At 32.5% G+C, this 26,044-nt stretch overlaps 3 protein-coding genes and 1 pseudogene across 5 annotated transcripts; 3 read left to right on the top strand and 1 right to left on the bottom strand.

Annotated features, from left to right (window-relative positions):
* The first annotated feature begins 3,165 nt into the window (after nt 1–3,165).
* Nucleotides 3,166–5,530, top strand: LOC100798677 (fructose-bisphosphate aldolase 1, chloroplastic). Its single transcript, XM_003522793.5, has 6 exons — nt 3,166–3,678; nt 3,827–4,096; nt 4,410–4,519; nt 4,594–4,684; nt 4,753–5,022; nt 5,097–5,530. The coding sequence occupies exons 1-6, from the start codon at nt 3,511–3,513 to the stop codon at nt 5,373–5,375; spliced, it is 1,188 nt and encodes a 395-aa protein (XP_003522841.1). The 5' UTR covers nt 3,166–3,510; the 3' UTR covers nt 5,376–5,530.
* A 5,328-nt stretch (nt 5,531–10,858) lies between these two features.
* On the top strand, nt 10,859–17,983 carry LOC100799379 (kinesin-like protein KIN-7E; annotated as a pseudogene).
* A 1,040-nt stretch (nt 17,984–19,023) lies between these two features.
* On the top strand, nt 19,024–21,634 carry LOC100305723 (uncharacterized). 3 transcript variants are annotated; one of them, XM_006577694.4, is made up of 6 exons: nt 19,024–19,219; nt 19,295–19,336; nt 19,532–19,613; nt 20,227–20,282; nt 21,313–21,391; nt 21,472–21,634. In XM_006577694.4, exons 1-5 carry the CDS (start codon nt 19,094–19,096, stop codon nt 21,352–21,354), a joined length of 348 nt encoding a protein of 115 aa, XP_006577757.1. In that variant the 5' UTR covers nt 19,024–19,093; the 3' UTR covers nt 21,355–21,391; nt 21,472–21,634. The 3 variants fall into 3 exon arrangements, 2 of the variants coding, with proteins under 2 accessions (XP_006577757.1, NP_001235802.1); XR_005890964.1 differs by having other exon boundaries at nt 19,025–19,219; nt 20,227–21,391; NM_001248873.2 differs by having other exon boundaries at nt 19,082–19,219; nt 21,313–21,632.
* A 3,507-nt stretch (nt 21,635–25,141) lies between these two features.
* LOC113001441 (30S ribosomal protein S31, mitochondrial) lies at nt 25,142–25,677 on the bottom strand. Its single transcript, XM_026128146.2, has one exon. It carries the CDS (start codon nt 25,585–25,587, stop codon nt 25,336–25,338), a length of 252 nt encoding a protein of 83 aa, XP_025983931.1. The 5' UTR covers nt 25,588–25,677; the 3' UTR covers nt 25,142–25,335.
* Between the last annotated feature and the right edge of the window lie 367 nt (nt 25,678–26,044).

Here is a 26,044-nt window from a genome sequence, read left to right as displayed (position 1 = left end):
TTTGTATTATTATTTCAAAGTTATTCTTTTCTTAGTACATTTTTAATAGGTGTTATTACACATTGATCTTAAATACAAGAACTCATCTTGTTAAGATTTGCTTTTAGAGGAAGGGATTTGATCTCCACCATGACAAGACCCTTCTTGTAGAAGAATATTTTAAGATTAGCATGCGAATAAAAAAATTAATCCAACCTTTCAGTATAGACTTATTCTTTTATTGTTCTAATAAATATTAAAAGGTAATTCCTCGTGGAAACTATAAAAAGTAATTTAAAATCATAAAATTTGATATTTAATTGGATTAAAAAATTAGACAGATATTTAAAGTCACGTGACAATGCAGAGTTCACAAAAAAAATTAACTAAAATTATAAATTTTGATCTTTTATTGAAGATATTTTTATCTCTTTATTCACTTAATTATTTTTCATTAATGTTAACGCTAAGGGTTTAATCCTATGATTTCATTTGTGTTTGATATGAATCATTGTTTCTATTGTGATAACTTCACCTAAATTGAGAAAATGCCTTCATGGAGATGAACGTAATATTTTTTGTCCATTAATCGTTGTTTCTATTCTGTAACATAGGGTTTGCAATTTTCAATTTGTATATGATTCGTGTTAACTTATGGTGTGTTTGGTTTGTATTTTTATTCTCTGTTTTCATTTTCTGAAAACTATTTTTATTTTCAAAAGATTAAAATTCTGAAAACATATTTGGTTTGACTTCTTGTTTTCTGCTTTCAAAAAATAAAAACACTAAAAATGCGTTTTCAAAAAGAAATGTATTTTTAGATTTGCTTAAAATTATATTTCTTGTCACCACGTTTTCATTTTACCCAGAATGAGGTTACTGGTTTCAAACTGAAAACATTGAAAATAAGATTTTATTGTTTCCAGTTTTTGGTTTGTTTGGAAAAATATTTTTACCGAAAATGAAAATAGAAATCCAACCAAATACATTTTCATCATCATTTTTATTTCTAGTAAAAATGAAAACAGAAAATATCCAAACCAAGCATCTCCTTATATTTTTTTTGGAGGGTTGGTTGTTGCGAGAGAGTATGAGACAGAGGTTTTTTGCCTCTTGTTTGTTGCCTTAAGTTAGGTACCATTGTCTCTAAGCATTTGGCACACCCTTTTTTTTTTGTGGCATTTGGCTTTTAGGTTCCATTTCATGTAAACATCTAAAATTATATAATTGAGATATGATTGGGAAAAAGGGGGAAAGGGAGAGGGGGTTTCCTTTGTGCTTTTTGACTTACAATTGACTGAAAGATGGCGAAAACTTCGGGATTTAGTAATTGTTGCAATTAATAAAAGTATCTCAATAATGCTTCTTGAACAACCTTTTAGTCTGCCAATTAATTTTTCTTAATGATTTTCCTGGTAAGTTGGATGAAGCGCTAGACCAACTAATAGAAGCCATGAATCCTCATTCAGGTATGCTTTATGCTACTCAAGGTGCAAATTAAACCCAGACATGATGTTCGGAAGAAAAATAAAAATCACCAGGGTTTCTTACAATAAATTATTAGATGGTTTGAGATCGTTATGATTCTCATTAATTTTTATATGACATATAGTCTAGTATTATTAAAAAAAAAATTAAATAATCTTGTGCCTCACGGAGTAAAGATATGGGCATGGATTGGATCCAATATTTAATTTGAGTCTGTACCTGTATTTGGGACGGCTCTTGCTATTTACATACCATTTTTACTATGAACACCTCCATATCCCTCTTTTTTCCTTTCAATTATTCATTATACCCTTTTTCTTAAAGAAGTACATCCCTTTCGCTTTTTGGAAATGTATTTTTGGAATTACATATACTTATTTCAGAAATATATCTCCAAAAATCATGATTCACAGTTTTAGAGATATACTTTCAAAATATCACTTAAGAATTAAGATGGTAAACATTTTCATTATTATTATACAATATTTTGTATTTTCCTTTATGTGACACTGTGTTTCAAGATACATTCATCACTAACTTAATATATTATACACCTTAATTACAAAGAAAAGCTTTTGACGATGGTTTGTTTCCTTAAAGTGCCACATGAAGTTAGTGATAAACGTATCTTGAAACGTATTGTCACATGAAGGAAAAAGCAAAATAGTATATAATAATGATGAAAACATAATATTATATAATGAATATATAGTGAAGATAGTTTAAAAATAGGGTTTAAAGAATAATAAAAATAAGATTTTAGATAGAATTTAAAGAACACTAATGATAAGATGAAAATAAGACTAATAAATATGGGTATAAGATAAGTGTTAATCATTTTTTTATTTATTTATTGTAAACCATCTTAATTCTTAAGTGATATTTTATTGAAAAATATATACTTATTCCAGAAGTATACCTCATAAATTATAAATTATAGTTTCGGAGATACATTTTCATAATAGGTATATGTAATTTTGGAAATATATTTTCAGAAAGCAAAATGGGTGTACTTTTTTAACAAATAGAGTATAATGGGCAATTGAGAGGTAGAAAGATAGTACGGGGGTGTAATAGCAAGTGCCTTTGGGACCAAAAAGGAGTAAAGTTGGGCTTCTTTTAGTGGGCCTACTATTTATGGGTTGGAATATGGAATTTTGTAATACCAAAAATGGAAAACGAGAAATTGGATCGAGCATCCCTCCCTCCCTAACCCGAGAGTGTTTTGACTGATTTTTTGAGTTAAACGGTAAAGGAAAAAAAAAGTGAAGATATGCAGCTTTGATCGTCAAGTAAGGGCTAGAGCAATATCACGATCTCTTAAGCTTTCCTATAGCCACACAGCACTTTCTATTATTCGTGTGTTCTTCAAATCTTTATAGCGAATTGGGATCCTCTAGAGTCTAGAGTAGAGGAAAAACAATCTTGATTTCTATTGACACTCAAGAAACATCTTCCAAGATGAAAAAGGCTTGAAATGGATACGTTTAGTTTCAGCTGTTTCGTTAATAATTAATAATTAAAAAAACACTTTATTTTTACTTTTTCTTTCATTTAAAATTTTATACCAAATATATTAAAGAAACATTTTATAACTATTGGTAAAAAGCCAAAAAAAAACTCCAACTAACCAACAATTGTCATTCTCTTACTAAAATATTTATGGTATGAAGCAAAGCAACTTGGTATTTCTGGAATGCATTTAAATCAGCGGAGCAGTGTAAGTGCCTTTTGGCATGGGAGGGATTGATAAGGAATGATAGGGAGCAGATCCTGTCACTGAATCAAACAGCTAGCAGCTAGGCCAATTGTAACCTCATTAGTTAGTTTTGTATCCTCTGGGACATAGGTTTGAAATTATTGATATCTTGGTGTTTGGAGGTTAGAAAAAAACCATGTATTATCATCCACGTGTCAAGCGAGGAGACGCGGGGTGAGCTCAGCCTCAGACGAAACATCACTTGGAGAGTTATAAATGCAGAGAGAGGGAATTCATGTGTGGTGGAAAGGTTGCTTGGCGGGGATAAGATTAAAGATTCAACAATGGCCTCTGCTTCTGCTACTCTTCTCAAGTCATCTCCTGTTCTTGACAAGTGCGAGTGGGTCAAAGGCCAGACCCTTCGCCAACCTCTCGTGAGATGTAACCCTTCCTCAGCATCAGCTCTCACCATCAAAGCTGCTTCCTATGCTGACGAGCTCGTCAAAACCGCCGTATGTTATTAGCCTATTTATACTACTAACAACCATAATTAAATGCCAAGGGTGTCTATAACTCAATTGGTTAAGTTATTGTAAATCTATTAATGAAATTCAATTTAGTTCCACTAATTTGTAATATGGTTTGATTATGTGAGTGCAGAAAACAGTGGCCTCACCGGGGCGTGGTATTTTGGCGATGGATGAGTCAAATGCAACCTGCGGGAAGCGTTTGGCATCTATTGGGTTAGAGAACACAGAAGCTAATCGGCAGGCATACCGTACCCTACTTGTGACAGTACCTGGTCTTGGTGAATACATCTCTGGTGCCATTCTCTTTGAGGAAACTCTCTACCAATCCACTGTCGATGGAAGGAAGATCGTCGACGTACTTGTTGACCAAAACATTGTTCCCGGTATCAAGGTCGACAAGGTAAGCCTCCCAATTAATATTACTCTCCACTCTTCCAACTTCAACTAGCATTTTTTTTTTTTTTTAATGAGGAGTGATGAAAATGAAATTTGAAGACTCCAGCCACTACAAGAATAGAAATTTTTTACAAGCAAAAATGAAAAGATTGTTTGGTAGGTGCAGTAAATTGATTATATAAGGTTCATTAAACAGCCAATTAATTACAACATGTACGTAGAATCTTTTATGGGCCAAACAAGTAAAATCTTTCTATAATATATGAAAGCGTATGAATGTTAACACGTGATTTCATTTCATGTACTGTAAACAATAGGGTTTGGTGCCCCTAGCTGGTTCGAACGATGAGTCATGGTGCCAAGGTCTTGATGGTCTTGCGTCTCGCTCAGCTGCATACTACCAGCAAGGTGCCCGTTTCGCCAAATGGTGAGTGTGTGTGTGTATCTCCACAAAAATCAGAATATCCATTGATGCCTATTAATTTTATATTTAAACTATAGGCGTACTGTTGTGAGCATCCCCAACGGTCCCTCTGCTCTGGCAGTGAAGGAAGCTGCCTGGGGTCTAGCTCGCTATGCTGCAATTTCACAGGTAAGAAATATTATGCAAGTAACTATGAGTGATTTTGTTTATTGCATCTAATGGGATTAATGAATTAGGAGAACGGGTTGGTCCCAATTGTGGAGCCAGAGATCTTGCTTGATGGTGAGCATGGGATTGACAGGACATTCGAAGTAGCCCAAAAGGTGTGGTCAGAGGTATTCTTCTACCTGGCTGAGAACAATGTCCTGTTGGAAGGTATTCTCCTCAAGCCTAGCATGGTTACTCCAGGAGCCGAGTCCAAGGACAAGGCCACTCCTCTGCAAGTTGCTGATTACACCCTCAAGCTCCTTCACAGGAGAATCCCACCTGCTGTCCCTGGAATCATGGTACGTAAGACATTCCTTGTTACTGCAAACAAACAATTAACCATGGTAATGACCAAAGTTGTTGTGTTGTGCAGTTTCTGTCTGGCGGACAATCTGAGGTTGAAGCAACCTTGAACTTGAATGCTATGAACCAGTCTCCAAACCCATGGCACGTGTCCTTCTCCTACGCCAGAGCTCTCCAAAACACCTGCTTGAAGACATGGGGTGGACTCCCTGAGAACGTGAAGGCTGCTCAAGATGCACTCCTTTTCCGTGCCAAGTCCAACTCACTCGCTCAGCTTGGAAAGTACACTGCCGAGGGTGAATCTGAGGAAGCCACTCGGGGAATGTTCGTCAAAGGTTACTCCTACTAAGATCATCTTGCCACACATGCTACAGTAACCCAAGGATCCAACATTAATTTGTCTAAATTGTGTTTGTGGTTTATATAGTCTTGGACACTATTTTTAATGATGATTATTACTTGTACCTTTTCTACTTAATGAACTTCTAGCCAATCAATTACGAATCTTGGACTTCAACGTGCACCATCATGTTCGAAACTCTTGGAACTTTGATAAAAAGAAAATTTTGATTACTCACCCCATATTTATAGTTTAACATTTTAATTTTCTGTTAGTTCTAAAAATAATCTTTTTAATTTTTATAATTTACATTTTAAATCTCTTTTAATCTCTATAATTTAAAAATAATTTTTTCCGTTTCTATATTTTATATTTTAATTCTCTTTTAGTTTTTATTATCAAAATATGAGTAATATTATTAATTATAAACAACTACAAAAATATTAACAAATAATTCTTAATTAATTTATCGTAAGATAATTTGTAATAAAAAAATAATTAATAATTTATAACTAAATTATAATTAATTATTTTTATATTTTTTATAATAAGGATTAAAAAATAATTAAAATATAAATTATAAGAACTAAAAATATTATAAATTATAGAGACTAAAAAATAATAAGAAGTAAAAAACTTATTTTTAAACTATAAAGACAAAAAAAAATTAAAATATAAATTATAAATACGAAAAAACTCACTTTATTATAAAGAATTACATTAAACTCAAATCATTAAATTAACCTCCTTACATTTTATGATTTTTAATAAATTTGAAAATATATATTTTTACTTATTTTTCATAATAAAATATTTATTATTAATAATGAGAATATATATTTTATTTTATTATTTTTAAAATACATGAATTCGTTTGTTTATAATAGAGGCACTTTTTACATTTTAAAAAATCCGTAAATATTATGTAAGGCCGAAAAGAAAGAAGCAAAATATATAAATAAAAAAATGCATTTGCCGCTTAAACCTTAAATTATCTGTTACGATATATATAGTGAGCCTGCACGTGGCATCAGAGCAATGCAGGAAGGAACAACGTAATTTACGCACCAAGACGTGGAAGTGATGGAACTCAAGCTTTGCTAAAGCCTCTTTATAGGCTTAATTTTACTTTTGCATGGATTCATGAACGGATGCTTAATTAGTAATTAAACCTCTTGAAACACGGTAACTGGTAGCTAGAAGGTCAATTTCGTTATGTTATTGTCCCAACCAAATCGACTATTCCTGCAAAGCGACTAGGGACCCAAACAGACAGAGAAATTAATACTTCTAGTATTTATAGAATTGACTTTAATGTGAATATTTTTTTATTTATTGAAATCAAAGACATATATCCAGCTTATAATCACTCACCTATTCAATAATTGAGTTAAACTTTATTGATTGTGAATATATTTCCCTAAATGTCATTTAGCAATATATTGTTATATATAATAAATTTGTTAAATTTTGTGATGATTATTGTAAAATTCATCCAAAAAATAATCTTTATTTGGTCAATAATTTAAAAATATTTTTACTAATATGATGATTAGAGTCTTATTTATAAATTTGGGAGAAATGTTAATATAACTTATTATTTTTTTATTTTTAATACTATGTTTATCAATAGGTAAAATTATATGTTCTCTTCATTAATAAATAAATTCCAAAATATTTAGTAATACCCTATACCGAACTAAATTATGTCTTAGATATGATTTTGATGCTTATATAATTTATTTGCAGGTGTACTCTAACTTTGGCTAATCTATGTAATTCATATATTATCAGAAATTTATTGATTTCAGAGTAACTTACACATAGAGAAATTTAACTAGAACTCCATAAGGAAGAACTCTCAGAAAGAAAGAAAAAATTGGTATGAATTGTCAGTGTTAGAGAGAAAAAAAATTCCATTCTCTCTACACATTTTAAGCCATGGTCTTAATGAGGCAACAATAACACATGTTAAAATGAGACTAATTTCTTTTTTTTTAACAATATTTATTAATCTAATAGGTATAAAAAGTTCAAAACATGGATATTAATTTCCCCTGACAAAGTTATTTCCATTCCCAATATTAGTTGTTAGATGTTAAATTTTTGTTTTTGGTGATACAGATATTTTTTTTTTGTTAATGGAACAATTTAAAATTATTATTATTATTTTATTTCTTTCTTTCTTCCTCATCAAATTAATTTTATAACTCTTTCTTTAAAGATAAAATATCTATCTATTTAACATGTAAGAGATTAACTTTTTGAAATAATATTATGATTAAAAAGCGGAATGATCTATAAATATTTTTTCAATATATAAGATCACATGTTTAAAAAATATAAATTCTTTTTACTTAAATTAAACTAAGTATCACGTTCAAAGTATGATAAATAGTTAGCGTGACAGGCGAAAAAGAGCAGGTTTGATCAATAGATCCCCGACGTGATGCACGCTTCAGCTTGTACGGAGCCACACATTTGTTGTTTTCAGTTTCTACTTTCTTGTAAATCTAATTTAACAAATGAGTTCACGCTACAAGGAGGCCCAATTATGTTCACCTACCATGCTGTTTAACACGTTAATAGAAAAATAAACTATTATGAGTCTGTTTGGATTTCTGCTGGCAGGATCTAAGTTTGAAAAAAAACAAAGTTTAAGATTATGTTTAGTTACATCCCAAAGTATGTTTGAGATATTTTTACAATTAATTTGTAAATTTAACTTCATAAATTTTAATCCAAATATACACTATAAAAATATCTTATTATATGATATACTAAAGATGTTTAACTTAATTGATATGTCTAAGTTATTGTCAACTTCTTGGTAGGGATAAAAAAAAATGTTATCATTTGGGGGTAAAGGAAGAGAAATAATTATACAATATAAGCCTATGTGATACATTATTGAATTTCAACTTAATTATATTTTTATCTTTTTTAGGTATCTCAAGTGTGTTGATGGTCCTTAATTTTAAATGTATTTATTTATTTTAAGTATTATAGTTGTGTGATTTTGATTCTTTTATTGAATTTTCATTAAATATTTAACACATTTTATTAATGTGTTAGATGATGAGTTAATTATCACATTTATCATTCAATATTACATCAACAAAAATTGTTAAATATTTAATTAAGTAATAATAGAGGGATCAAAGTAATATAATCATAATGATATTGAAATACTTAATTTGCTTAATTAAAATCCGATGAACTTAAATCACACAATTAAGATTTTAGGAAAACACAATTAAGCTTTTTTTATTAACAGATATTAATTGTTAATTGTTAATTATTTTAATAGTAAGAAAATTAAGCTTAATTTTATTAGAAGTGAAGAAAAGCAAACTTACAAGGTGATTAGCGGGTATAGTCTCTTTTACTTAAAATGTAAATTTATTATATCAAGACTCTTTCAAAGGGAACGGTTCATTTTAGAGACAAAAGTATAAAGTTATACTTATTCTTTTTTTATCAAATTAATAATACACATTAACACACGAGATATAAGATAATAAATCTTCACTGTTTAATTATATCTAAATGATTAAAATTAAAAAAGTACTTAGAGTCACATAATTATTAACTGTTACATGACTTTTAACATTTTTTTTGTTATAATATTACCATTCATTATAAGATTTTGACGGGTAAAATTCATCGCTCTTGACATAAAAAATACTTCAATAACTTGATGCACTTTGTTTAAAAGAATCAATATAACCTTAATCTTTGATGAAAAAAATAAAAATAGAGATAAAATAAAAAATATTATATATATTTTTTTAAAAAAAAATGAAAACTCCTATTTTTTCAAAGTTTAATTATTTTAAATTATAAAGTTTAATTGTTGGTATATTAATTCGATTTTTTCAGAAAAAAAATATTAATTTGATTCTATCACTCCTCATAAATTTAAAAAGGAAAATGAATTTTTCACACTCATTTACCCATTTTTTGTTTTGATAATTTTAAGAGTGTAAAAAGTGTAATGGAAAGAAGAAGGTTAGTGGCTAGGACTTCTCTTGTTTGGTAACGAGAAGAAAAATGATGGAAGTCTATTGTGCGTCTCACAATTTTATTTTCTCTGAATTATGATAAAGACAATAGGACAAGTTATCTTTTAAATAACAAAGTTATCTTTTATGCAGTACATGTCTATTATTTCTAATAATAAGATAAATTATCATATAAGGAAGGCAATGTTTTTATATCAAACTATTTTATGTTGTACCTTACTCATATAGTGATCACTATTTTCTTTGGAAGAGAAAATGCAATGATACCAAATGATATTTTATATCAAAATTTCCACCTAATTCTAACATTATTAAACACCACTTTTTTTTTTCTTTCGATTCAAATAACTTAAAAGTCTACTTATTTTCTTCTTAATTATTTTTATTCCTTTTTTTCACTTTCCAGCCAAGCATTTTAAGACATATCTAAGGAAATAATTTATTAGAATTATATATATATATATATTTTTTATTATAATATTTACATGGATCTCACATAGTCACAATATTATTTTCATTTACTTTATGTAATTCATCATTTTAATGATGTTACTATAAAAATATTAAATAAATCCCACAAATCACCTTACATTTAATATTTTAGTTCTGTGTGAGGCTCCTTTTTCTTTATTTGGTAATTATTTAAATAAACAACCGATTATTAAGAAATCAGTAATTATGTATTTATTTAAAAAAATTAAGAAATATATGGACCAAGAAAATTATACTGTATAATGTTATATTATTATATAAATTAAAAAATGTCAATAAAAATTAAAAATATCAAATAAAATTTGATTATATTTTAATGAACCACTGCAATGCTTTATTTGTTATGGTGAAAAGAAAAATAATAAATTAAGGAAGGAAAGAAAACAAAACACCGTGATTGAAGTTCGTTCCGTTTTCGGGATGTACGTACGGAAGAAAAGAAAGAAAATTATACCACGCGCTTTCGTTCAGTTTTGGATAGAACAATAATAAAACAAAGGTTTTCTTATAAAAAAAAACTTTTACAGTTTTATTTATCTCATTTCTCATTCTTTATTTAAGATATCAAGGTTAAAATTAAATAAATTTTTAATCTCTATAAAGTTTATATTTTTAATTTTAGTTTTTATATTTCTAATCTTTCGTTTAGTTTCATCAAATAAATATCAAATTTTGAGTGACTAAGAAAAGATAAATACGAACAAAAATTTCTAACCTCATAGATTGATATTAATGATGGACAATAAATGAGAAATTAGAAATGTACTTTTTTAAATAAAAAAATTTGAAGTTTTATAAATAAAGAAGTATACTATTTTGATTTGATTTTTATTTCTTTTCATTCTCTACGTAACCAATTTATAAAATCCTCTTATTGTTTAGTACTCTTTTTGTTCAATACACAATGAACGAGATCATTTAAAAAAGGTCAGGGAAGAACAAAAAGTTAAGTTAAGAAAAAGAGATAAAGAAGAGGATGTAATAAAGTGAATGTGGAAATGTCGGAATCCTGTGAAATTGACGCTCCCAAGTTCCAGGTGTGAGTGAGAGAGAAAAGAAACCGACCACACACTCTCTCTCTTACATTGCATGGTGTGGTGCGGTGGCGTTACAACCTTTCTCTTTCAGATCGTGGGTCGTTAACTTGTACCCATTTTCACTACCCCTTCCCCTACTCTTCTTAATCTATTCAATCCCATTGAACAATCTGAACTTTTATGTTTTTGTGCAAGAAAAATCTAAACTTGGACGATACGTCACACGCCTTGTGAATCGTACTAAGATTTTTTATACTATTCTGGGTTTTGAGTAACTCTAGTCTACTCAAAGGTTTGAACTTTGAACTCTGAAGCAGTTAGTTGTGTTGAGTAAGTGGCATTGAGGTGCCTGCCAATGCCATGTAGTGAATTCTGAAGAGACCAATTCGTGTGTTATTTTAGTTTTACTTTTGGGTCGCATTTGTGGTTAAACTTTCAATTGCGGTTCTCTCTCCGTCAGAGGAAGACGTTAAAGGACAGAGAAAGTTGAAGGTAATTTCATTGAGTCGTGAAACATTAATTTCTACAAGAATATCTGACCGTATGTGTTTGTTGGAAAGAAGAAAAAAGAGGGAGAGTGAAAGGGATGGTGTTGTTTGTTTTGGGACCATTGCTCCGTGTAACTAACGATTTATGGTCTTGTTTCGTTGAATTGCGTTCTCAGTTCTCAGACATTGAGCGTTTGCCACGATCAAACTATTTTTTTATTGGTCATTGGTGAACCAAGGATAAAAATATTTTTATTTTTTATTTGCTCTTCACGTCCCTCACCTCTCTCTCTCTCTCTCTCTCTCCAGATGAAGGTTGATAATCTCTCTTCTTTGTTATTTTACTTTCTTTTTTTGTTTTTAATTTATTGAAGAGAAGTTCTAGTCATATAAGGCCTACAAGCGACAAGTAAGAATTGATTGACGATTAAATAGTAATTAGTTACCAGTATTCTGTTGTTCCTGGTCTTTCTAAAGTTAGCTTCTTCTTGCTGTTATTGCGTATTTATTTATGAGCTGAAGTTAATGGGTTGTTGTCTTTTCATTCATGATGTGAATAATGCTCAAATTTAAGGGCTTGGTATTTTTGTGAACAGCCAGCTGTTTTCCTATAACTATCTTACATATTTGGGAAAGCAATAATAGCTTTTATAATTTACAACATCACTTGTTTTCACTTTTAAAAGTGAGAAATGGGAGCTGTTGCTGGAGAAGAGTTAGTTAAATGGGAGAAGATGGGAGGAGTGGGAGGCCATGAGGAGAAGATTCTGGTGTTAGTGAGGCTGAGGCCTTTGAGTGAGAAGGAAATTGATGTGAATGAAACAGGAGATTGGGAATGCATCAATGACACTACCATCTTATACCGGAACACCCTTCGGGAAGGTTCCACATTCCCAAGTGCCTACACCTTTGGTAAGCAAATGCATATCTTTGATGTTGCTATATTATTCATTGTCATAAATTGTAATCAAAATCAAACAATTCTATGATTGCACTATATTGACAAGAATTGGAATCTTAGAACATGGCTTGATTCATAAAGTACGTTTACTGGATCTGTGGATCACTTTACTTTGCCTGGAGAACAAGGTTTAGTTGCTTTGAATAATTTCAAGTTCTCTTGCTTTGACTTTCCATGGCAGAGATGCACTTCTTTTTCTATTTTTCCTGGGTCCAACTTGGGAAAGTACTTAATTGAATTGGTGATACAAACATTTTGATGATTCTTTTTTCACTTGTTTTGATTTGACAAGACTAACTAAGATGCCATTCCCTTTTTTCCCTTCTCTTTTATTTTAAAACGACTGTACATTGCCTCACTTCAAAATGCATTTTGCTTAGTTTTTTTTGTAATGATTGTGTTTTGGAAGCATTGTTGATTAAGTTTAAGATATAATGTATCAGAGGTTCATTTATTATGGATAAAATGTTTCTGAATTTTTATTATGATTTGGTTGTAGATAGAGTATTTCGGGGTGACTGTTCCACAAAGCAGGTATATGAAGAAGGGGCCAAAGATATTGCTCTTTCAGTTGTTGGCGGAATAAACTGTAAGTATATAATTTTATGCTACCCAGTTTCTCGTCAAGACTTCCCAATCAGTCTCCTTTGACTAAAATACGTATTTATACATTCTTTCAGCAAGTATTTTTGCCTATGGGCAAACGAGTAGTGGAAAGACATACACGATGATTGGAATAACTGAATATGCTGTAGCAGATATTTTTGACTATATAAATAAGGTAGCTGGACAGATTTATTGATCTAGCTGTTTAATTCTTCAGTATCATTTTCCACCATAATTCTTGTTTCTAATATTACAAGTCTTGCTAAGAAAAGGTTACCGTGACTTTTTTAGCATGAAGAAAGAGCTTTTGTGTTGAAGTTCTCAGCAATTGAAATTTACAACGAAATTATTAGAGACCTCCTGAGCACTGAGAACACATCACTAAGGCTGCGTGATGATCCTGAGGTGAATGCATTCTGTAATCTATATATATTTAATATATTGAATTGAAGAAGAAATGATATCGTTTATTTAACTGTTTCTCTATTTTTCAGAGAGGACCAATTGTAGAGAAACTTACAGAGGAGACTCTCCGGAACTGGGTGCATTTGAAAGAGCTCCTATCATTCTGTGAAGGTAAAAGAAATTTGCATAACTTTCTTGACACGGGTTGGTTTACAGTATTACATTTCCTGCTATATTCTTGCAGCACAGAGACAGGTAGGAGAGACATACCTCAACGACAAGAGTTCTCGATCTCACCAAATTATCAGACTGGTTTGTGTGTCTTCCCCCTTGCTGCTTAGTACATTGTGTTTTCTATATCTTGTTGACTTATGTTATTGGAATTTTAACCTTGCAGACAATTGAAAGTTCTGCCAGAGAATTCATGGGTAAAAGCAGCTCAACCACCTTAGCTGCTAGTGTGGTATGTTTCAATTTTTAAATTCTTCCTCTCACTCAACAAAAAATGTTTAGAACATTTTACTATTATTTTTGTTTCTTTTCTCTGCAGAATTTTGTTGATTTGGCAGGGAGTGAGCGTGCATCTCAGGCATTATCAGCTGGGGCCAGATTGAAAGAAGGCTGTCATATAAATCGGAGTTTACTCACTCTTGGAACAGTTATTCGTAAACTTAGGTTGTCCCCTTCTTTCTTAGCCTATGGTGTCTACCTTCTTTATTCAGCTTTTAATATTGTTAGCAAACCTACATCCGGATTGTTTAATTCAACTGCAAGTCATATGGATGCCTGCCTCTTATTTTATTGTTGATTAATTAATCATATCTTCATTGTTTATGACTTCACGACCTGTCAGGCTACAAGGTTAACTTTGTGTTTTCTATGCAAGAACTGACTAGCCTATTTTTTCTTTTCGCTACTATCGGATTGAAATTATTGATGTCATCATAGGCTCATACCAGTAAGATAGCCTTTCTTTCAGAAAAGAGAAAAAGAGCATTAAGATAGCCTTTTTATTAATTATAAGACACTGAGTTCCTTTTATAGGGTTGAGTAGGATTAATTAGCCATTTAGTCCCTATAGTTTTCAAACTTTTAGTCCCTGTAATTAATAAGTGTGTTTTTTATTCCCTGAAGTTTATATTTTAATTCCTAAAAGGTCTCTGCCGTTAAATTTTTTTAATTAACAGAGTTAAAAAAATTTAACAGCAGGAACCTTTTGGGAATTAAAATGTAAATTTCAGGAATTAAAAAATCTACTTATTAAACTTCAGGGACTAAAAAATTTACTTATGAACTATAAGGACTAAAAGGGGTAAGTTTAAAAATTATAAGGACTAAATGGATAATTAAATCGGTTGGATATTAGTTAATGTTAACTTCACCAGTAAATAAAAATTTGGGTGAAGAAGCAAGCCGGATATTCATATTATGTACCTCGTGTTGTGACTAATTAGAGAGATCTTCTCACTGTAAACTTATCTGATGGGCTACACTTTCTATGAAGCTGTTCAAATGTAAAATTCAGTAGTTTCTGTTGGCTGACATATGTGCTTGGATGCAGTAAGGGAAGACAAGGACACATCAATTATAGAGATTCTAAGTTGACACGCATACTGCAGCCTTCCTTAGGTGGCAATTCTAGAACAGCCATTATTTGCACTTTGAGCCCTGCACGGAGCCATGTTGAGCAAACTAGAAACACCCTTCTTTTTGCTTGTTGTGCAAAACAAGTGACCACTAAAGCACAGGTTAATGTAGTGATGTCTGATAAGGTATTGGTCAAGCAGCTGCAAAAAGAGGTAGCCAGATTAGAGACTGAGTTGAGAACTCCTTGTCCTCCTTCCACCAATTGTGATTGTGCAGCAATGTTGAGAAAGAAAAATCTCCAGATACAAAAGGTCGTAATTTGCTTTTTTTTTTTTTAATTCATATGATATTCATTTTATGTTGATTGTAGACATATCTTGACGTGGAACTTTGAAGATATTGATTTAGAACTTTTGGTGTATTAACCCCTCTTTTCTGGTTAATTGTCCATTTGTGTAAATTAAACAATACTTATGTCATAATATCTAAAATTGGTTTCATCATTTTCTTAGATTTCGTATCATACCTAAAGCTGTAAATTGGTGCTTACTGATGCATCTTTCACCCTTGTGCATGTTACGTTTTTGTTACTCCTTGGATGTTGATAACATGGGTTTCAATTATTCAGATGGAGAGGGAGATTCGGGAGCTTATTGAGCAACGTGATCTTGCTCAATCTCAGGTTGAGGATTTGCTGCGCATGGTTGGAAATGATCAGAAATCTAGAAAAGTAATTTCTATCTCCTAATTAGTGAACTTATATAAGAAATTATGCCTCTGAATTTGGTTTGCTCTCCTTATAATTCAGTCTGACATTAATAATTGTTGTAATATGCAGGAAAGGATGAACACCTGGGAAGATGATGATTCAACATCAGAGTCATCAAGCATTTACCCTTCTGATTTACGCATTAGAGAATTCAACAATCCTCACTACAACAATGAAAACAGTGAAAGTAGTCCTGATAGTAAGTTGTTTCTCTTCCCTTTGTCAATAGTAAGTAGGCTGCTAGAAATTAATAGTTAGTACCATTCAAGAGTAGAACCACATCATATTTAGTCATTTGATAACTTTTGTTTGTACAGAACACCCTGATGAATGCTGCAAAGAAATTCTAAGTGTTGAATTGGAGGAATCAAGTAGAGATGACCTTGAATATGCTAATCCATCAGTAAGTGACAATGGGGTGTTGGCATTAACATTGTATGGAGAGGAAAATGTAATAAGTCAGGAGATACCGACCCCTGTGAATGAGGATAGGGAGGACAGACAGAACCAATTAACATATGGTGTGTTGGAGCAGAGAATCGATGATTCACAATTGAGTAATGATTCTCCTTTGACTATGTCAGAAACAGTGTCAAATTGTAGGAATCTTAAATTAATAAGGAGCTGGAGTTGTAGGGAATATTACATGACTGGTTCTCCGGAGAAAACGGGAGAAATGCAGAGGACTCCGGCCAGTAGTTTTAAAAAATGCTTCCCTGGAAGACCAGATGGATTGCAGAGAAAGTTCCTTCCATTAACTTATGGCTCTTCCACAAAATTGTCAATGAATGGCTCTCCATCTTCTATTGGAAGCCCCTCTATGGATGAGTTAAGAACCAACAGCATGAGATCATATGCTAATGAAGATGTTACTAGCCTCCAAACTTTCGTTGCTGGGATGAAGGAAATGGTAAAACTTGAGTATGAGAAGCAGCTTGTAGATGATGATCAGGTGCAAATGAATCATTTCAAATCATTTCTTATTTCTTAAAATTTAAGCTAAAAAAATTACACATTTATTATTTTTTTCTTTGAACTAACTGAAATTGTTCACATGCTTGTTCCATTATGCAATATTAACCAGTTACCAATGCAACTATGAATTATGCTTTATTAAAAGTGTTTATTGCTTCATAAGTAGGTAGCTTTACTCTGGTCATTCTTGTTATTAATTCCTTTTCAATATTTATTGTGTGAAATTGTTGCTTGTCATTAGCAAATATAGGAAGAATATTGAACCTCTACTGTATCAAGATATTCATATTGATACTTGTAGCAGCCATGGATAATAAGTTCACACAATCATATTTGTTGCAGCTGTTATTTCATTTTCTATTCGTGTAACGATTCATTCGATGCTTAAAAGTCTCATTTGAAAAGTCGCTGTTACTCTTGAACGTCGATGTTTTTGACTAAATTCTTGTTACTGAATTGTAGGATCAGCAAGCAGAGACAACAACTTTTAGATTTGAAAAGAATATGAAAGATGTAGGTGTGGGTTCAATGTTAGAGGCACCTGAATCTCCTGTAGAATGGCCTCTGCAATTCAAGCAGCAGCAAACAGAAATAGTGGAACTGTGGCAAGCCTGCAATGTATCATTGTTTCACAGGACTTACTTCTTTCTTTTGTTCAGAGGTGATCCAACTGACTCCATTTATATGGAGGTGGAGCTTAGAAGATTATCTTTCCTCAAAGAAACATTTGCCAGTGGAAATCAGTCCACGAACGACGCTCACACCGTCACATTAGCTTCAAGGTTCTCTCTTGTTTCTGTCACATGAGCATCTGATATACATCTTGCTCATGGACACTGCTTAATGTTGACTGACATACCTGTCTTTGTTTGGGGGAACAGTGCGAAGGGTGTTCGGTGGGAGAGAGAGGTGCTGGTCAAGCTGATGCGGAGAAGGCTATCCGAGGAAGAGAGGAAGAATCTCTTCAGCAAGTGGGGCATTGCATTGGATTCAAAGCGCCGGAGGAAGCAGTTGGCGAATCGCATATGGAGCAGCACCGTTATGAACCACATCGTGGAGAGTGCTGCAGTTGTTGCAAAGTTATTGAGGTTTACAGGGCAGGGTAAGGCCCTGAAGGAGATGTTTGGCCTTAGCTTCTCACCACATAGGATGTCATATTCGTGGAGAAACACCAGGGCGTCTCTTTTTTAGGCCTCGTTTCATGTACACCAAATTTATTTATTATATAATTCACTGCTTTCCTCAATGCAAAAGGAACCATTGCCTTTCTCATTTTGGTGTTAACTTATGTTACCTAATGCCTGTGAATACTTGGTCTTGAATTGCCAACTTCACATCGTTCTCCCTCACCCTCTTTTGATACATTACAGCATTATTTCAACGAGTTCAAAACAATTTCAAGTGTTTCGCTGAATATAGTTTCATGCTGCGTACTAGTCAATATGTTTTCCGTTTTCCCTCTTGGTATTATAGCATCATTGCTCAAACTTCAGATATGAATGTATTGTATGTAATAAAGTCCCCAGTCGCTTAGGAGTTAGGCCAGTTTATAAACATCCTCTTTTTTTAATGCATTGAGGTGCTATGTGAAGACGAAATCATGATGGGTGATTGAATCATTCTTGATATGATTTTTAAGTTTTTTATTATAAAAATAAATAAATTTATTACATGTGATATAATGTAAAAAATATAGCACTACTAGCTCATATGTTAAACATGTTTAAAATATACATTCATTTTCCTTTAAATATCTGTGGTACATTTAAGTTTATCTAAAAAAATCAATGATGAAACATTCAAAATTAGTTATAGAAAAAGCCAATGTAATTGAAAGACACGTTTGCATAATTATTTATCAGTTTTAAGAGGGTTTTTATCTTTTGGGTAGAATTTGAAGAGGTTTGTTTATATTGAAAAGGATTCAAATATAATTCACATTCATTTATAGATAAGGAAAGTGTATATTTTATATATGAGAGAATAATGTCATTTACTCTAATTTTATGTTTACTTTTTTTATGGTCCATATATTTGTTTTGGACTTTCAAATGCATACTGTGTATTGAAAAAAATATGATTTCACTTCTTTAAAGTGAGGAAGGATAAATTAAGTAATCTCAGTAGTTAACTCTAGAGGATCCGGAAAAATCAGTTATACTAGCACAAAAAACATTAGAATTTACCAAGAAGCGTAGACAAAGGATGGAGTAAAAATTGGACCCAACAATAGATGGAAAGCCCATTTGAAAAATAGAAGGCCCAATGTTGAGATGGTCTGGTCCAATTCTGATACGACGTCGTGGCGGGTTTGACTTGGAGGTTGTTTGCCTTTGGCATTTTTTCGCCAATCCCTGAGGAGAACTGAAAAAAGCAGAAAGTATGGCTTCGACGGCAGCGTACCTGGCTCGGCGCGCGGCGCAGAAGGAGAGGGTTCGGATCCTCTACCGCCGTGCCCTCAAAGACACTCTCAACTGGGCCGTACATCGCCACCTCTTCTACGACGACGTACCATTCATTCTTTTCCCATTTCCCCTTTTCAATCTCTATTTCTTCCCTAATTCCCTTTTTCTTCTTTTTCAGGCTTCAAACCTCCGCGAAAGGTTCGAGGAGAACAGACACGTGGTTCGTTTCCCTCTTTTCACTTCCCTTCCCTTCCAAATCATCGCATCTCTAACATGGTTTCGATCCACACATCCCTTGTCATATTTTGTACCCTAATTGTTTGTTATTTGGACTATGTATGTTGTAATTAGGGATTTGTGTCACTCGTATTCCATTCGATTTCTTATATGTTGTCTGATGTTGGTTCCATTACAGGAAGACCCTGATACCATTGACAGGCTCATAGCGGATGCTGAAGCTTCCTACAACAAGTGGCGCCATCCTGATCCTTATATTGGTAAATTAACCACTTTGCCAACACTGCTTCGTATATACCCTATGCCACATTGTTTTCTTTCACTCTCCATTGGAAATTATAACATATCACATCCATAACAAAATATTACCCTACTTTTTTTCTTTCTTTTCAAATTCTTAATATCATTCAGACAATGGGTAAAAAATATAGTTGAGAATATTATGTTAATGTCCTCTGATTGTAAATAATTCTAAACATGATTGCTTTAAACATAACTTCACCCCTTCTCCATTTGTTTGGTGCTAGCCTCATTGAAAGTGCTGATGGGAGTTGAGGGTACTTCCATCAAATGATTATTAGGCATATCCTCCGTAGTCAGTATCTTTGCTTGTCACTGTAATCAAACTGTTAAACTTGCAAAAGATAAATAAATAAAAGCCATTATTTTGAAAGATTTAATTTACCAAAGCTACAATATGCCTTGGAGCATAGGCACAAAGGCAAGGTATCGCCCATATTTTAGTTTTTCTGGGTTTAGGGTAGATTTATCTGCGCATGTTACTCTACTCATTGGCCCTTTTCTTTCCTGTTTTGTTATATAGTCCAATTCAGATATTGACTCTTTTTACTCCTATTTTCTGATGTATAATAGTTCCTTGGGCTCCTGGTGGTTCCAAGTTTACTCGCAACCCAACTCCACCTCAAGGGGTAAGTTGTTATGGTTATATCATAGGTTTATCTTTTCCATTTTTTGATAGTCCTACTTATTAATTTTGCTACATTCATGAGCATCACTAAATTCTTTTTCCATCTTCAGTTAATACTTTTAAATTAAATTTTATGTATATACATTTGTGCAGTAGAATTGAGAATTCACGACAAGTTCATTCAATGAGATATACACAATGTCCTGTGCAAGAGGCCTAAAATACCTGCATAAGGCCCCATGTTCTTCTTTTTGCAGGGGGCATTGTGTCTATACCTCTCATCACAAGCATCAGATGACCCAATCATTTGACCTGTCGTGTGAGGGTATTGCACAAAATGTTCCAAATCTGTGTCTCGGTGTGTTATTTAATCACTTTATACACTTTGTGGCGTTTTTCTTTGGAAAATGCAGTGAACTTCCTCATGATTATTAAGTCGTTAACCTGGTCTATATAGCTGGAATAGTGTATCTCATCTCCTCTGCATTATATACTAAATGTGTGTGTGATAATTTTAGAAGTTAACAAGCATTGTTCTCCCCATATTTCTGCAATGGGTACTATTGTTGGATGAGCAATTTTCACTTTTGAACAAGTGATGAAATGTTCAAGACTGGCTAACTGAGATCTTCGGTGGTGATAATAATCTAATCATGAGAATGAAGACTGCAATAAGTTTACTTCTTTTGCATGGCCAACCTCCATAGTTTGTTAGGTTTTTGAAATAATTAATCCTGTCATTCTATAAATCCACTATTGGATATTCACTCCCTGTGCAAGAATATCAAGGTCTTTCAAAAATCTGTGAATTGGTATGCTGTTTTCCACTCTTGATCAGAGAGGGTATATGCATAAAATGTTATGAGGGATAGGAGGAAATTCTCCGTTTGAGTAGGACATCCTTCCTGTATGCTTGCTTTCAATGTTCCTCATTCATTTTATTCTGTATGAGATACCCAAAAGTTGTTCCAATTTATTGATTTGGAATATGCTTATTTCTGTTTGATTTTGTTTTTGTGTTTTTTATGCAGATTGAGATAGTTTATAATTATGGCCGAGAAGATAATGACTGAAATCTGATTTTTTCTTGCATCCTTACAATGAATAAAGGTCTGCAATCAAACTGTTCTGTATTACTAGATTGTGGATTAAATGACCTTCATTTATGTGATGAGCATAAATTGATACAGATTGAGGAGTCCATCCCTGCTTATGATGTTGAAAAATTTTATCACCTCCGAACCAGATGGTACCTTGATTTGAATGTTTTTAAGATTCTGTCATTGATACTTGTTAGTGCGTGTCTGAAATTTTACATAAAACTAGTTGCATAAATTGTCTGCAAATTCTGAATATTGGGTCTTCTCGATATCATTTTAACTTTGTTAACTGTTGAGCTACACTATCACCCTATTACAATGGCTAATGAGAGCTAGTTTAGTACTTATTTTGAGTTCTCAGAACAACCATATACACAAGGTATGGAAAGAAATTGGTTAAATAATAAAATTCTGACTCTATGGCAAGTGCAGAGGAATGCCTCATGAAAAGAATAGTTGACAATCCCGTGCAGAATTGAATATCCAATAGGAACGAAACTCCACCCAGTCGTCTTCAAAGTAAATGGAGGGTGATGTATTTTTTTTTTTCTCGATGCGACTGTACCACAAAAAAACAACAACGAAAGGGTTTAATTTTCCGTATGTAGGGCAGTTGAATCGGTGACGGTGGCATTGCATTATAGCCTAAAACCAATATAGCTACTATAATTGTACAATATGATTCAATGTTCTAATGTATACTTATATTGCAAATTTCTCAATTAAGAGGTTTATAATTTTTTTTAGTATACATTAATTTGGCAAATTTTCTTATAGACAATGGTTGAAGAATATATATTACTTTGTATACTTATAACGCAATTATTCCCCTGCACTGCTACTTCTAAGGAGACTATGTAAAGGGTCCATAGTTGAAGTAACAAAGGTATATGTTCCTAGTGTTTCCTTAAAGAAAGTTGCTTGTGCGGAAGAAGAGTGTCTTAAAGACGTTGAAAAAATTACTTAATTAAATACCATAAATTATTTGAAGACAAATTATATAAAATTATAAAATTAGTTCTCTTCTTTTAATAGTGTATTAAATACTCTTCAACCATTGTCTTTGAAATATTTAATAACAACACTTGTTTTAAAAAAAATATTAAACAATTTTACTTTTTTATTAAAATATATATATTTTTATTAAATATAATCTATTCTGGAATTATAAAATAATATATTTTCATTTTGACTCGTTTTCCAATGCGGCATTGGTCAAAATTCTCCTGACGTAACTGATGTTGGTAGTTTTATAAACTAAAGGATTTAATATATAATTACCTCAAACAAACATACGATAAAAAATTGGTGTTGACTGAGCTTTGGAGAGGCTATCCCTGCGTTGAAGATGTATCCTATGGCGAATAGATGTCGTTTGCATATTGGACATCTCGAATAGCCTGTCATAATAGGATGTTCAAGTCATTTCTTTTGTTGCTAAAAATAGGTAGGTTACTAATTTAATCTTAATTCACTTCACCTACACCATCTTTTTTCTGTGAGCTCTTCCACATATAACTTTGCGTCCAACAGTAATATGATTTTGCTTCAGCCTATAAGATAACTGATACTCGCCCACCAAAGCAGAATATCTAGAGTTCAGACGGACCTTTTTGTGTTCATTTGTGTCTCTAATAGAATTCTTACCAACATAGACATAACTAAGATGAGGAAGATGTTCTCGAACACCACTTCTTCGGGTGCCCGTGCAACAACATTGCGTGTAATTGGGGCTCTCATTGCTATGCCCATGCTGATATGGAGCACCTGCTATGGACATCAAGCCACAAGAGGACCACAAAGACACCCACTAGACCAATGAATTTCGTGGGTCGGAGCGTTGATTATGATTTCAGGTTTCCTTCTTCTTGCTCTGGGGATTCCCGTAATTGCTGGTTTGTTTCTTAGGTTGTTAGAGGAGCTACAATATCAGAAAGAAAACGGCATTCATCAGAGTAGCAAACTGAAAGAAAAGTTAACGAGTTTTGTTGTAATTGAGCACCGTTCTCCTGGAAAAACTACAAGTCTACAACAGGGTATTTTCTCCATTTGTTCTTTATTGTTTAAATTATTTTAATGGAAGCAGTAGATCATACTACACTGCTAACGCGGACAAATCTCCATTCTTCATTTCTCACCTTCTATAAACAAAGATGTTAACTTAGTTCTTGAATCTTGATTGTTGGTATTTTTTTTATCGGCAAATTTTAATTGCCACTTTTTTAGTTTTTATTAGCAGGAGAGATCGAACTCACGACTTCTCCCTCTTTCTCTTTTTTTTTAATCACTCAATCAACCTTAAATCTCCAATTGTTGGTGTAATGTGACTGGAGTATCAAGAATTGGTCGGCTATAGAGGCTTTAGGAAGAAAAGACATTGCTTGCTAGTTTCAAATTTTTTATTGCACAAAAACAGTGATGACATCCGATATTACATTTTTCCGCTGGAAAACCTATAATACAATGTTGACTGTATCAATTTTTTTACTGTTTCAGTTTTATTAATAATAGTCTTTCAAATTAATTGCCAATACAGAGGGAAACATCAATCAAGCAATGAAGTAAATTTCTAATCTTTTGAATATGATCAAAATATTCATGCTCTTTTGGGTTATTTACACTGGAATTAACAATAAGCCTGCAAGAGTGGGCAAACCCTGCTAGGTCTCCCCACTATTATGAAATCCTACACCAGACTGTTATTATCTCTCACTCTCTAGTCTCTACACACATATACACCAACAAAAAAAAAAAATGCTACCAGACCTAAAACACTTAATTGACTGGGTTGTTGATTCATAAATGTTTTTATGATCAAATGCGATTCAAGTCTGGTTCAGTCAATCTCATAGACCGAAAAACGGGAAAGAACTCACTCATTTGGTATATAACTAAATAAAAAACTAAAATGGTTGTGCACAAAAATTAACCTTCAATTCCACAGCACCAAATGAATGTTTCTTCCTCTTTCCTGAAGGCTGAACAAAGGTATGGATGACATTTCATCACATAACATACATTAGATAAGAGCTTAGTTAACAAATATGTTAGATGTGACAGCATGTATGGGTTAGCTATCGCCCTTTTTATATATAGAAGTGAACTAAGGAGTTTTCTGTAGAATTTTATAATAGCAAGGAGGTCTATGTTGCAAACACAAAATACAAGAGGAGTAATTTACTCAAAATATCATTACAAATGACCTTAACAATTTATAAAGAGCAGGTACACACATATAGAGAACGTATTTAGTGAGAACATTGTTTTCTATATAAGATTGAAAGAAAGAAATTTGAATCATAAACCTGTATATGCATGGTCAAGATTAAAAATTCTAGTCACATAATCACTTAGAAAAATCATGTGACATTTTAAAAAACTCACATGATTTGTGTGCGATGATCTCATAGTCAATATTTATTCTTCTCACTCTCAATAAAGAAGATCCCCCTCCCTCTCTTAACACACTCAATATAATTTTATATGAGGGATGGGGATTAAAACCTACCTCCATATCGACATCTTTCATAGAAAATTTCTGAATAACCAAGTGAAGTAGCTATGCATTTTAAACTCGCATTTTAACGTTTTGAAATTTCATAAGATGATTTGCAAAATTAAGAGCAGCAACTGTAGGTATGACCACACATTCTAAACTCACATTCTTGTTTTCGTGGATTAAGGATTCAGCCATAAATCACAGCAAATGTCACTCTCCAAGGATATAAATCCAAAGACCAGTTAAAAGTGCACAATAATCTACCAGCTCAACCAAGTCCCTTATCTATTACAAACTAACAAACATTTGAATTAACTTGTAGTTAATGAGAGTTTATAATTGCAAAATCCTATTATTTGTTTTGATGATAAAACCAAACAGAGCGTAGTGAAAATCCAATTGAATAGAAAATGGTAACGAAAGTACATATACGATATGAGGGAATAGAATGGGAATCAGATGAGCTTGAAAGGGAGAGGCCAAGGAGTGGACCTGGGAACTTCGACCTTGTCCTTGATGCGCTCTATCATCTTCTCTTTCTTCGGCCTAGCGTTACCGTACGAACCCTTGAACCTCTTCCCTTTCTTCGTCTTCTGGTCCCCGCGTCCACACACTTGAGGCACCGCCGGAGCCGCCCTCTCCGCCGTCATGAACAACCTCGCAGCCACGCTGCACCGCTGCATCACGCTCGCACCATTAACGGCCATGAAGCAAAAAGTTGGGGGTTTAAGGGGTGCCAACCAGTAGCAATTCCCTTGTGTTGCTCAACTTCGCGCAACAATTGTAAGTAATTGTTTATGCTTTTATTTATTCTCATATTTTATTCAGTTTGTTTCTTCTTCTTCTTTTTTTTTCTCTTTCAAATTGAGATAATATACTTGTATTCATCTTTTAGTTTAAATAAATTCTAATAAAAAAAATACTTGAAATAGTAAGAGAAATATATAATTAAATTAAAATAGATGAGTTTTAAAGTAATTATTGCTTATGACAAAAATCAATAGTCTTAACATGCATGACAACTTATGATTTAATGTCTATGTAAAAATCATTTACATAGTTACAATCTCATTGTATTAAATTAAATCCTTTTAGATAATAGAGCAAATTAAAAATATAAATTTGAAATAATGATATCAAAATATAAACAATTGATGTTGATAT

This window comes from Glycine max, chromosome 4, assembly GCF_000004515.6.
Source record: "Glycine max cultivar Williams 82 chromosome 4, Glycine_max_v4.0, whole genome shotgun sequence".
NCBI classification, from domain to species: domain Eukaryota; kingdom Viridiplantae; phylum Streptophyta; class Magnoliopsida; order Fabales; family Fabaceae; genus Glycine; species Glycine max.
Note: the sequence above shows the minus strand (reverse complement) of the source record. Positions and strands in the feature narration are given on the sequence as shown.

Excerpts from the sequence above, each read along its gene's own strand:
- LOC100798677 (XM_003522793.5), top strand. The coding sequence starts at position 3,511 with ATGGCCTCTGCTTCTGCTACTCTTCTCAAGTCATCTCCTGTTCTTGAC. Across the intron at positions 3,679-3,826 it reads ACGAGCTCGTCAAAACCGCC|AAAACAGTGGCCTCACCGGG; the intron begins GTATGTTATTAG and ends ATGTGAGTGCAG. Across the intron at positions 4,520-4,593 it reads GGTGCCCGTTTCGCCAAATG|GCGTACTGTTGTGAGCATCC; the intron begins GTGAGTGTGTGT and ends TTTAAACTATAG.
- LOC100305723 (XM_006577694.4), top strand. The coding sequence starts at position 19,094 with ATGGCTTCGACGGCAGCGTACCTGGCTCGGCGCGCGGCGCAGAAGGAG. Across the intron at positions 19,337-19,531 it reads TCGAGGAGAACAGACACGTG|GAAGACCCTGATACCATTGA; the intron begins GTTCGTTTCCCT and ends GTTCCATTACAG. Across the intron at positions 19,614-20,226 it reads CCATCCTGATCCTTATATTG|TTCCTTGGGCTCCTGGTGGT; the intron begins GTAAATTAACCA and ends GATGTATAATAG.
- LOC113001441 (XM_026128146.2), bottom strand. The coding sequence starts at position 25,587 with ATGGCCGTTAATGGTGCGAGCGTGATGCAGCGGTGCAGCGTGGCTGCG.